The sequence below is a fragment of the Eumetopias jubatus genome, unplaced genomic scaffold, assembly GCF_037043125.1.
Source record: "Eumetopias jubatus isolate StellerSeaLion01/CBP00866 unplaced genomic scaffold, mEumJub1_p1.0 scaffold_8, whole genome shotgun sequence".
In the NCBI taxonomy this organism is placed as follows: Eukaryota; Metazoa; Chordata; class Mammalia; order Carnivora; family Otariidae; genus Eumetopias; species Eumetopias jubatus.
In genome coordinates, this window is record NW_028274814.1 from 64,208,059 (window position 1) to 64,220,652 (window position 12,594).

Genomic DNA, 12,594 nt, shown 5'->3' on the forward strand with positions numbered 1-12,594 from the left:
CACGTCATTGCAAATTCTTGCCTCCACTCTTAACTGCAGCTATTCTTACCTATTTAATATTCTTTCATAGAACAGTGAGCCTTACAGGCAGGCTTTGGGCATCTTTTCTTTGATACATACCTTGTATATACTTATGGAATGTGGTTATCTATAGAATGTTTCTCTTCCACAGCAGACTGAACTCAGTGAGAACAGACTTTTTTTTTTTCTTAATCTTTGTATTCCCAGTACCTACCTTCATGTCTCTTTTGTAGATGAGCGTATTTAAATAACTGAATGGTGCTACGAAGAGAGGTTTAAACTATATAAAAGGCTGGGTACTTCTGCATAGCTTTTCATCACACTCCATAACCATAGCTTTGACTCTTACTTGACTCATTATCCTATCGTGCTTGCCTCCTTGAAGTTTGGAAGAAAATAAGTATATGATGTACTAATCAATCACTAGAAAAAAATACTGTTCCATTGTGTTTCTTTTTTTTCTAAGATTTTATATATTTGAGAGAGGGAGAGAGCCACTCCCATGTGAGCAAGTAGGGAGAGGGACAGAGGGAGAGGGAGAAGGAAAGGGAGAGAATCTCAAACAAGATTGCAGATTCTCAGCACTGAGCACAGGGCTCAATGTAGGGGCTTAATCTCACCACCCTGAGATGATGACCTGAGCAGAAACGAAGAGCTGCAAGCTTAACAACTGAGCACACAGGCGCCCCTCCATTGTGTTTCTTAATTATGGTGAGAAAAGGTTTAGTTAATTAACTTACCTGTTTCTCCAAAGGATATAATCTACTAAAAATCTATATGATCTATATAATCTATTAAATTGAGTATTTAAACTGTGGGGTTATTTGAAACCATGGCAAATAAGAGAGTGAAAACAGTTCTTCCCATTAAGCAAAATTCTGTCATATCCAAGTCCCCCAAAAAGATGGCATTTTTCTATCTATAGAAGATGTCATGAATATACCCAAGAGAATTATCTATAACTATAATGTTCTTTAAATTTTTTGAAGTCCAACAAATACTATATTTTGCCAAAGGTAAATTATAATTTTACATCATCTAGTCACAGTTTAAGAGGTTAAATTTTGGGGCCTTATATAAATTAATCATTATGGAATCTTTAGAGGACATCTAATGTGTGAATGAAGGGCTGAAGCCATTCTATTAAGCGCTTCTTTAAATTTTAGTTAAACCTCAGTCAGAGCATTATTTTCCCTTACTAATTTGCTAGTAATTATGCAACTTCAGAGTGACAACTGTTGAATTATAGGAGTGGTAGCATCATCAGACAGTCTAACACTTGGAAAAGAAGGTTAACTATCTGAAAATTTGAGACTTATCCGAAAGCTTAAAAAAATATTTTTGTCTCAGTTTTTAAAAATATGTGCGTATTTATTTAGCTCCTTTAATGCATGTTGTTTCCAACTGAGTAAATCTATTTTCAAAACAGAGATTATTTAAGAGATTTGGCTTATTTTTCTTTTCTCGGTGAATGTGCCAAAGGTCTGTTTTCTATAAGACGTGTGTCTGTTTCAACTTACTATTTTGATTATGAGTAGTTTATTATCCAGATAGATCTTCAAAAATAGAATATTTGCTAAAGAATTCTTATGTATTTGGTTGAGTACATATTTTAGAATGATTTAGGATTTATAAATAGCCTGTAATGTAATATTGGGAACACATTAAGTATAACATATAATGCTTTAATAAAAAGGAAAGAAAAAAGATGATAATGTTCTAAGCATTTCCAATAAGGAAGTGAGTGGGTGGAACATCTTCAAATGCTGATTTGGCTTCCCTTAAAACAGTGTTAACGTCTTTATATTTAACCGACCCAGGTTCCAGCATTTACAGTACCCACTTAAGTTTGTCCAGTCTCCCAAGTTTTATTACTTTTTATGAATACTGCCTTGAGATTCTGACTTCCACACTTTGACTTCTACCTTTTTATATTAGGGGCGTGAACTTCCTGGGGGGCAGTTCTTTTATGTATGAAATTGCTCAGAGTTTCCATCTGCTTTTACTTGACTTGTGGTCTTGAAGATCATGCTTGGCCCATGGGATATTACAGTGTGCCGAGAGGATGTGGAGTTTTGTCAGCCAGTGAAATATGTCTGTTTTTTTTTTTTTCTTTTTCTTTTTTCTTCAGCAGCTTTCATACACTCCTCATCCTGTGTGGTCCTCACTAAACTGAATTTTTATTTAACAGAACTACTCACCCTCTTTATCATCTTCTATGACTTGGTCTTTTTTAAGGAGAAGGTGTGTGGAAGTAACATCTGAGCCAAAAAACTGTAGTGTTGGCAATAGGAAAACCTAAAACCGAAAGCTTAAAGTAGGTTATATATGAATGTGTTCAATATTCACAAATGTGTATTTTGTAATGCAGAAGAGTATCATATTTCAGATATGTACAACTGTCAAAAAAAATTCTCATGCCAACAGTAGACTCCAAGTTTTGTCTGTGATCCAAATGACTTTTTTGCTTGTTTTTAGGCACTACTGCAGTCTTCAGTTAAGCAACAAGTAGAAGCTATTGAAAAACAGTACATTTCTGCAATTGAGAAACAAGCACACAAGTGTGAAGAGTTGTTAAATACTCAGGTAATAAAATTGCGCATCCATTATGTATTTATACTTTTCTTCTGACTCTCCTCCCCTGAGAGCTCTATAACTGTTTATTCAGTTTCGTGCCATTTACTTTCCTCGGTGTATTTTGGAGGAAAAAAATATGCTTATGTAAACTTAATGTTAAAGTTTGGGAATTTTATGAAAGACTAAAAATAGAGCTAAAGGCCTAAAATATGTGGCTCTCCCACAAATTAATGATAATTCTTATGTTAATTTCTGAGTTTAAATATTATTCAACAAATGACAGAGCAAAGAGATGACTATGAATGTATTATGGCATGTGAAATGATTTTTAGGAGTATAAGATTTATAAATAATATTTGAATTTTGAAAGGCACTTATTCATGTTTGAATGTAGGCATTGGTCACTATTTGGAATTTTTCACTGAATTTTTTGTTTCTTTTCTTGATTTAATGTTAAAGACATGATTAGCTGATTTACACTGAACAATCAATTGAAGAGCACTTATGGAGGTGTCATAGTATAAGTAATATATTCAAGAAGTTCCCAACAACACTTTTAAATAACATAAAATTTGGTAGGTGAAAATAAAACCAGCTTTATTTAACAGAACTCTCTTATATCATGGGAAGAAAATATACTAAGAATTTGGAAAACAAAGTTAGAGGTAGAATTTAAATGGAGACTTAATAAATATGCCACCCCATCACCGAGATTGGAGTCAATTGTATTAAATTTTTTCAGTGTTATTTTAATAAATGGCTTGAAAGAGGAAATACACAGGGAATTTTATAAATTTAATATAACAGTTATATTCTTTTGGGTGGTGAAATACCAGGTCATCAGTAGTATGAAGTATATGACTTTATAAATGTACAGAAAAATCACAGTGATGAATTAAGGTCACAGAACTGTGAACAGCAGAAAGCATGTATTAGCCAAGGGAGGCCAGGTTATACCCTAAATTCTCTGGCTTCAGACAGCAAAGATTTATATCTTATACATTCTGTATATACACTGAGGATTGTCTTGGGGCTTGGTCCCAGGTCATTCTCACACTAGGAACTGGCCTGATAGTGTAGTTCCTATGTGGAACATTACCTGTGATCATTGCAGAGTGAAAAAGAGCCCAGTCAAATTTTCTAAGAGTAATTCAATGTTCTGGACTGGAAATGACACTTCTACTCTCAATTTATATCCATACTGCTTCACCTCATCATAATGGGGCCAGGTAGTGAGATCCTACTATGAATCTGAAAGGGAGTGAGCAGGAAATATTTGGTAAGCAGCATTAGTCACAGCACGTTTGGCTCTTATGGTTGCCAAATATTCCCAATCTCCATCTTACAAGCAAATTTACTCAACTGTCTCCTTGGGAGAAAATCCAAAAGTTCTGACCAGCTATGGCCACAAGCTCAAAAGTCCAGGATCTTTAGATGATAGGTAGGGAATGACGTACCACACACAGTCTCTACATTATCAGGTCCAGATATATAGTCCCCTTTGACCTAAAGAATTAGAAACTAAAATATGTAAACAATGAATCGTGGAACACTACATCAAAAACTGATGATGTACTGTATGGTGACTAACATAATAAAAAAAATTATAAAAAAATAGAAACTAAAATATGTGTTGTTTACCTTCAGCGTATTTGGTATACAGTGGCAAGATAAAGCTATTTACTATAAATACTCTCTGTAGGAAGGATGAAGAATCAGAGATGCACAGCTATCATTAGTATGTAGCAATTCTAAAATTTCAATGGACAAGATTAAATAAGATCTCTCCTATGGGAATAGGATTGATCTTCGACCATGATTCTCTGTATAGGGTTTAGGCACAGGGTTTCTAGTCCATTCTTTATGATTGTATAGATTTTAAATTTTTCAATAACTTTGTTGGCTGTATCTGAGTATTAGTGATTATACCATTTCTCAGCTTGCTTTTTGACTGGAGAAAATTGGGAGACATGGGTCATTTTATTTTATTTTATTTTATTTATGAAATCAAAGGACAATTTTTTATTTAAAAAAAATAGCCTGGAATCCTGTGGGGCTGCAGCCAGTATACTTTTTTTTTTTTATGTTATGTTAATCACCATACATTGCATCATTAGTTTTTGATATAGTGTTCCATGATTCATTGTTTGCGTATAACACCCAGTGCTCCATTCAGTACGTGCCCTCTTTAATACCCATCACCAGGCTGACCCATCCCCCCCACCTCCCTCCCCTCTAGAACCCTCAGTTTGTTTCTCAGAGTCCATAATCTCTCATGGTTCGGGGAGACATGGGTCATTTTAGATAGCAAATAGTGACATGTCAGGGTAATGGTTCTTTTGGCTCCTTATCTGTCTGATTACAATCAGCTCCATTTGTCAAAGGCAAACCCACAGTTATTTTAGAGACCTATTGCCTACATTTAATATGTTTATATGTTTTTCACCCCTATACTTGCCTGTTTGTGTCATTCTCTTTTTTTCTGATTAAAAATAACTACATTTATCAAACCTGGGTTGAAGAAATTCCAATGGTATCTTTTCTCCAAACCATTTGTTCCAAGTGAAAGTGTATACAGGACAGTCACAGCCTTATTGGGTCTGTGCTTGGAGACACTGATCGATTGAATCTTCAACAGTGGGTGTGGCTAACATACACTTGGTTTAATACTTGCTGTAAGGTTGAATTTAGTTGGTCTTTGTTGCTCAAAGACCCTCTCAATTATTTCTTTTAGAAGTTGAGGTTGAGAAGGTGGTTATTCCTGCAAGTCCGCAAATTTCTGAACTTTTTCTTTACCTGTAATTCAATTCTTGTGAATTGTCTTTTCTTGTGAATTCATTGCTGAACTTGTCTTTTTCTTACAATGCCTTGTCAAAAATAGCCAGTAGCAGAGCTAATAAATGAATTCAGCACAGTAGTAGGCTAAAAGATTAACACACAAAAATCAGTTGTGTTTCTATACACCTTTAATGAATATTCAAAAAAGAAATTAAGAGAACAATTCAGTTTACAATAGCATCTTAAAGAATAATATATCTAGCAGTAAATTTAACCAAGGAGGTGAGAGACTTGTCCACCAAAAACTACAAAACAGGATTGAAAGAAATTAAAAATAACCTAAGTAAGTAGAAGGACATCCCGTGTTCATCGATTGGAAACATTGGGTGAGGAGCACTCCAAGACTACTGCAGGACATATAGAGGATCAGAAGTAGTTCAGTATGATGAAATGCTATTTAAAAACTAAACACTAAAAGGGTATATGATTACTAGGTAAAATCACATAGAGTGTAGAAATGGTGATCCCACACTTGTTTCTCTAATCATATTTCATTGGATGCCATTTGAAATTTGAAGTTAGTAAATTTAATTTAACAAAAATAATACTGGATGGTTCCTTAGAAATAATTTAGTTTAGCCGTTGTATGTGTGTGTGCGTGCACGTACATGCATACCTTTCTCTCTCTCTCTCTCTCTCTTTTTCAAATTAAGAATTTAAGGGAAAAGCAAGTAAACACACATTCAGAGTAATTACAAGCAGGTGCTCTGGAATGTGACTGCCTGCCTTTGTCACTTAACTGTGTTACTATGGAATGTCCTTAGCCTCTCTGTGCCTCATTTTTCTCATCTTTAGAATGTATACACAAGTAATTCCTACCTCATAAGATTGTTAGGAGTATTATATGACATCAGATTTGCATAGTGCTTAGAATAGAACCTGGCACATTCTAAGTGTTCAGTGGATATGGACTGAATTATTATCATCTTTGTTATTCTTGGTCACAATATTCTTGGTCAAGGTACGACTACTCCCTTGTCTAGTATTTGAATGCTAGGCCAACCTTTTGTCCCTTCCTCTCTTGCTTATTTAATGAGGGCCTTTTATATGACTGACATTCTGCTGGATTATATGAATGTAATATGAGCAGGACACAGTCCTTCTATTAATATTAAGCAGGTAGAAACCAACGATCTGATTGTAAAACTGTGGTAAGTTATGATGAAATAAATGTTATATTAAAGGGGTATGTAATTCCTTCATATTAGGTGAGGGACTACTTATTGGACTAATGATGAGATCTTTCAGGGTTCATGGGTCTGAGTGAGGTTGGAACTGAGAATTTTGCCTGAGACAGGTAGATGGAATAGCATATTCACAATCCATTAAATGAGAGAGTATAACGTAAATGTTTGACAAGGAAGGGTGAGGCTATTTGAGACTGTGAAATGAAACTTTATTTTATGCCATAAAAAGGATAATAAAGGACCTTGTCTGTCACGTTATCTGACAGGAAATTGGGAGCTGTTAAAAGACATTAACTAGAGAAGTGATTTGTTCAGATTTGCGTTTTAGAAATATTACTCTGGTAAAGTTTAAAAAACACTTGATGGGAGACAGTATTAGAAGCACATAAATCAGTTAAACAGCTATTACAGTTACCTAGTGAGAATGGTGGTGGCCTAGACTAAGGTGGGTGTGTGGGAAAGAGAGATTTTGACGGTTTTGAGTCATATTAAGGGAACAGAAACCAGAGAATTTGTGGGAATAAAAGAGAGGAAGTAAATGTCGATTGATAAAGGATATATTTGCACATACACAAACACACACATTTTATATACATAAATATGTATTTATATACATGAATATATTTTTGTGGATGGTGACCAGATCTTTGGTTTTGGCAGTTCACTGAAATAGGAAACTTAAGACCTGCAACATGGTTAGGGTTGAAAATTTTGTGTTTTGGACATATTGAGCTTGTAATGCCTGTGGAATATTCAAGATCAGAGTACATAGGAGAGTTGAATACAAAGTTTGGAACTATGAGAAATCTGCTAAGGGATGAATTTGGAAGTCATAAGTATATAGAAGGTCAGTGAAAGTATGTCTGTGGATGAGACCAGAGACTGTATAGAATGAGAAAATAATTCCACCTAGGGTCCTGAGGGACCTCATTATATAATGGATAGGCTAAGGGAGTTTATGAAGGAAACTATAAACTGGCAAGAGAAAAAGGAATAAACCAAATGCCTACTATACCTAGGTCATGGGAAGAGAGAATTTTATTAAAAAGTGAGTGGTTAACATTTTCAAATAATGCAAAATAAGTAAGGTATGGATTTACAGATGACTGCTGGATAGGACAGCAAGAAAGTGTCATTTTAAAAAGAATAGTTTTGGTGGAATGGTGGATGAACAAAGTAGATAGATGAGAAAAAAAGGAGATGAAACAATAGAAACAGAAGACAAGTCTTTGGGAAGCTTATATGATGAGCATAATAGAGCAGTACTATAGGTGGAGGGAGCTATGAAGGGGAAATTTTTCCCCCTTGTATTTTGGCCTGGAAGTTGAACTCGTTTAAACACTTATGGGCAAGAGCCAATCTAGAAAGACTAAAGATTTAAAAAAGAAAAAAATTGATAGACCAAGAATCCTCATGAAAGAAGTAATGAGTGGAGTTTAATCTTTATTAGATGAGCAAGTATTTGCATGCATGCAAGTGTGAGTTTGTGCGTGTGGGTGGAGGGTTGTATATGTGCATAGAAATAAATATAATTTTAAATATTATTCATACTTTTGAATTGTAACATTCATGAATTTTATTTCTGAGTTCCTCTCCATCAGCACTTGTAAAATCCAAATTTCTGTGAAGGATATGTACAATATACTATTTATATCTCTTAAGTGCTATTAACAGATATATATGTTGAATATTACCCAAGCACACCAAATAAGCTATATCTGTATTATTGCTTTGTCCTTAAGCTTTTAAAAAAAGAAAACTGAGTTTGTCTTTTTCCTGCAATGACTTGTCAAAAATGTCAGAAAGTGACCAACACATGTTTTTAACATATTATCTTCCAGTGTTTTCCCTTAGAACTATAAGAACTCATTTGAATTGAGTACAGAATGTAAATGCCACGAGAGTTATGTGTTTATTCTTTATTTTGCTATATCCTCAAAACCTATCAACTTTTTGGTATATGCTCTGAGTATAGTAAAATAGGCTTGTTATTGAGAAATGTATACATCCATATATCCACTGTCACAATCAAGATATAGAACATTTCCATCAACCCAAGAAATTCTCTCATGTCCTTTTACAGTCATCCTCCCCTTAATAGCCCTAGCCCCAGGCAACCACAGATCTGCATTTTGTCACTATTGATTAGCTAGCTTTTATAATTTCATATAAAATGAAGTAAACTGAATTTTTTGATATCTACCTCCTTTGGTTCAGCATGTTTTTTGAGATCATGTGGTTACCTGTATTAGTAATCTATACATTTTGATTGCTATGAGTAGTATTCTGTTGTATGGATATACAACATTTTGTTTATCCATTCACTTATTCCTGGACACTTAGATTGCTTAATGTTTGGGGCTGCTGTAAATATTTACATAAAAACCTGTGTGGGAACATACGTTTTTATTATTATTTATTAGGATCATATGGTAAGTGTTTAACTTTATAACCAACTTCCAAACTGTTTTCCAGAGTTTTTTGACATTTTATATTCTCATTATAATGTATGAGAGTGCTCTTTGATTTGAAGCCTATCAGCACTTGGTATTGTCAGTGTTTTTCATTTTAGCCTTTTGTTTTCTTTTGAATGGGGAATGGCATCTCATCTCACTGCATTTATCTGAATAACGGTGATGATAAGCATCTTTTCATGTACTTACTTACCATTTGTGTATTTTCTTTTGTGACGTGTATAGGGTTTTTTTTTTGTATGTTTCAATCTTTCACTCATTTTATTTTGTTGTCTGTCTTCATAATTTTAGTTGTTTTTTATAAATTCTAGATATAAGTTCTTTGCCATAATATGCATTATGAATATTTTCTGTTTCTGGTTTCCTTTTCACTTTCTTGATGGTATCCTTAGATGAATAAAACTGTTTAATTTTGATGAATTCAAAGTTATCATTTTTTCTTACAGGTCATACTTCTGTTGTTGTATCAAATCTTTGCCTAACCATAAGTCGCAATGATTTTCTCCTATATTTTCATTAAGAAGTTTTATATATTTTCTTAGGTTATGTATGTAATCCATTTTTTAATTTGCTTGGGGATGTAATGAGATAGTCAAAGTTTCTCCCCGCTTCCAGTGACCTCCAATATGAATATCCATTGATTTCAGGACCATTTTTTTTTTTTAACAGAAGTATCTTCTCCTTCAAAAATTTCTAGAACTCATATAGGAATTCAGGAGAGTGGCAGGATATAAAATCAATGCACAGAAATCGGTTGCATTTCTATATGGTAACAATGAGACAGAAGAAAGAGGAATTAAGGAGTCAATCCCATTTACAGTTGCACCCAAAACCATAAGATACCTAGGAATAAACCTAACGAAAGAAGCAAAGGATCTGTACTCAGAAAACTATAGAACACTTATGAAAGAAATTGAGAAAGACACAAAGAAATGGAAAAATTTTCCATGCTTATGGATTGAAGAACAAATATTGTTAAAATGTCTATGCTACTTAGAGCAATCTACACATTCAATGCAATCCCTACCAAAATACCATCAGTTTTTTTTCACAAAGCTGGAACAATCCATCCTAAAATTTGTATGGAACCAGAAAGGACCCGGAGTAGACAAAGGAATATTGAAAATAAAACCCAAAGGTGGAGGCATCACAATGCCTGACTTCAAGCTCTATTACAAAGATGTAATCATCAAGACAGTATGGTACTGGCACAAAAACAGATACATAGATCAATGGAACAGAATAGAGAACCCAGAAATGGACCCTCAACTCTATGGTCAACTAATCTTCAACAAAGCAAGAAAGAATATCCAGTGGAAAAAAGACAGTCTTTTCGACAAATAGTGTTAGGACAGTTGGACAGCCACACGCAGAAGAATGAAGCTGGACCATTTCCTTACACCTACACAAAAATAGACTCAAAATGGATGAGAGACCTAAATGTGAGACAGGAATCCTTCAAAATCCTAGAGGAGAACACAGGCAGCAACCTCTTTGACCTTGGCTGCAGGAACTTCTGGCTAGACGCGTCTCCAAAGGCAAGGGAAGCAAAGGCAAAAATGAACTCTGGGGATTTCATCAAGATAAAAAGCTTTTGCACAGCAAAGTAAACAGTCAACAAAACCAAAAGACAACTGACAGAATGGGAGAAGATATTTACAAATGACATATCAGATAAAGGGCTAGTATCCAAAATCTATAAAAAACTTATCAAACTTAACACCCAAAGAACAAATAATCCAATCAAGAAATGGGCAGAAGACATGAACAGACATTTTTCCAAAGAAGACATGCACATGGCCAACAGGCACATGAAAGCAATGCTCAATATCACTTGGCATCAGGGAAAGACAAATCAAAACCACAATGAGATACCACCTCACACCAATCAGAATGGCTAAAATTAACAAGTTAGGAAATGACAAGATGTTGGCAAAGATGTGGAGAAAGGGGAACTGTCTTATACTGTTGGTGGGAATGCAAGCTGGTGCAGCCATTTTGGAAAACAGTATGGAGGTTCCTCAAAAAGTTGAAAGTAGAGCTACCCTACAACCCAGCAATTGCACTACTGGGTATTTACCCCAAAGATGCAAATGTAGTGATCCAAAGGGGCATCTGCATCCCAGTGTTCATAGCAGCAATGTCGACAATAGCCAAACTATGGAAAGAGCCCAGATGTCCATCAACAGAAGAATGGATAAAAAAGATGTGATATATATATATATATAATGGAATATTACGTAGCCATCAAAAAATGAAGTCTTGCCATTTGCAAAGATGTGGATGGAACTAGACGGTATTATGCTAAGCAAAATAAATTATTCAGAGAAAGACAGTTATCATATGATCTCACTCATATGTGGAATTTAAGAAACAAAAGAGACGCTCATAGGGGAAGAGAGGAAAAAATAAAACGAAACCAGAGAGGGAGAAAAACCTTAAGAGACTCTTAGTTCTAGGAAACTATGGAGGGTTGCTGGAGGGGAGGAAGGTGGGGGGACAGGGTAACTGGGTGATAGACAGTAAGGAGACACGTGAGGTAATGAGCACTGGGTTTTATATAAGACTGATGAATCACTGACCTCTACCTCTGAAACCAGTAATATATTGTATGTTAATTAATTCAATTTAAATTTAAAAATGGGAAAAAAAAGTATCTTCTCCTTCATTGTATTACCCTACCATCTCTGGAGAAAATCATTTGATCATATGAATGCAGATTTCTGGACTCTTAATTTTGTTCTATTGACCTGGTATTTTTCAACCTTGGCAATATTGACAGTTGGAGTTGAATAATTCTGTTATGGAGGGCTGTCTTGTGCACTGCAGGATATTTGGCAACCTCCTTCATTCCCACTCCATAGGTGCCAGTAGCATGCACTTCAGTGTGATAACCAGAAATGTCTCCAGATACTGCTAGATGGCCCCTGGGAGAATGGGGTATTAGTAAATCAACCTTGGATGAAAACCACTGCTGTGATCTAGTTTTCTATCTGTACACCAATACCATACTGTCCTGATTAGTATAGCTTAATAGTAAGTCTTAAAATCATGTGCTTAAAAACTTCAACTTTATTCTTGAAAATTGTTTGGCTAGTCTAGGTAATGTGCGTTTTCTTATGCATTTTATACTCAGCTTGTCAGTTTCCATAAGAAAAAAAAAAGCCTGTTTCTGTTTTGATTGGGATTGCATAGTCTATAGGTAAATTTAGAAAAAATTACCATCTTACCAGTATTGGATCTTCTATAGGCCCAGGCATATTTTGTTAAATTTATTTGTAGGTATTTCATTTTTAGAATGTTATTGTAAATGGAATATTAAAATTATTCTTTCAGATTTTGTATATTGGCTTTCATCCTGAGATCTTGGTAAATTCACTTTTTAAATGTGTAAATTTTTTTGTTAGTTTCCTAGGATTTTTCTCTGTACCTTATAATGTCATCTGGGAATTATTCAGTATTCCATATTATTCAGAATTATACTTTGTTTGCAATTT

General features: G+C 34.6%; 1 protein-coding gene across 2 annotated transcripts in view; it reads left to right on the top strand.

Annotated features, from left to right (window-relative positions):
- The window catches only part of CCDC91 (coiled-coil domain containing 91), a 315,250-nt gene that overhangs the window by 178,795 nt on the left and 123,861 nt on the right, over positions 1-12,594 (top strand). For both annotated transcript variants that reach the window (XM_028113274.2, XM_088025993.1), the window contains exon 8: positions 2,500-2,607. In XM_028113274.2, coding sequence (XP_027969075.2) covers positions 2,500-2,607 — 108 coding nt within the window. The remainder of the gene's footprint in view (positions 1-2,499; positions 2,608-12,594) is intronic.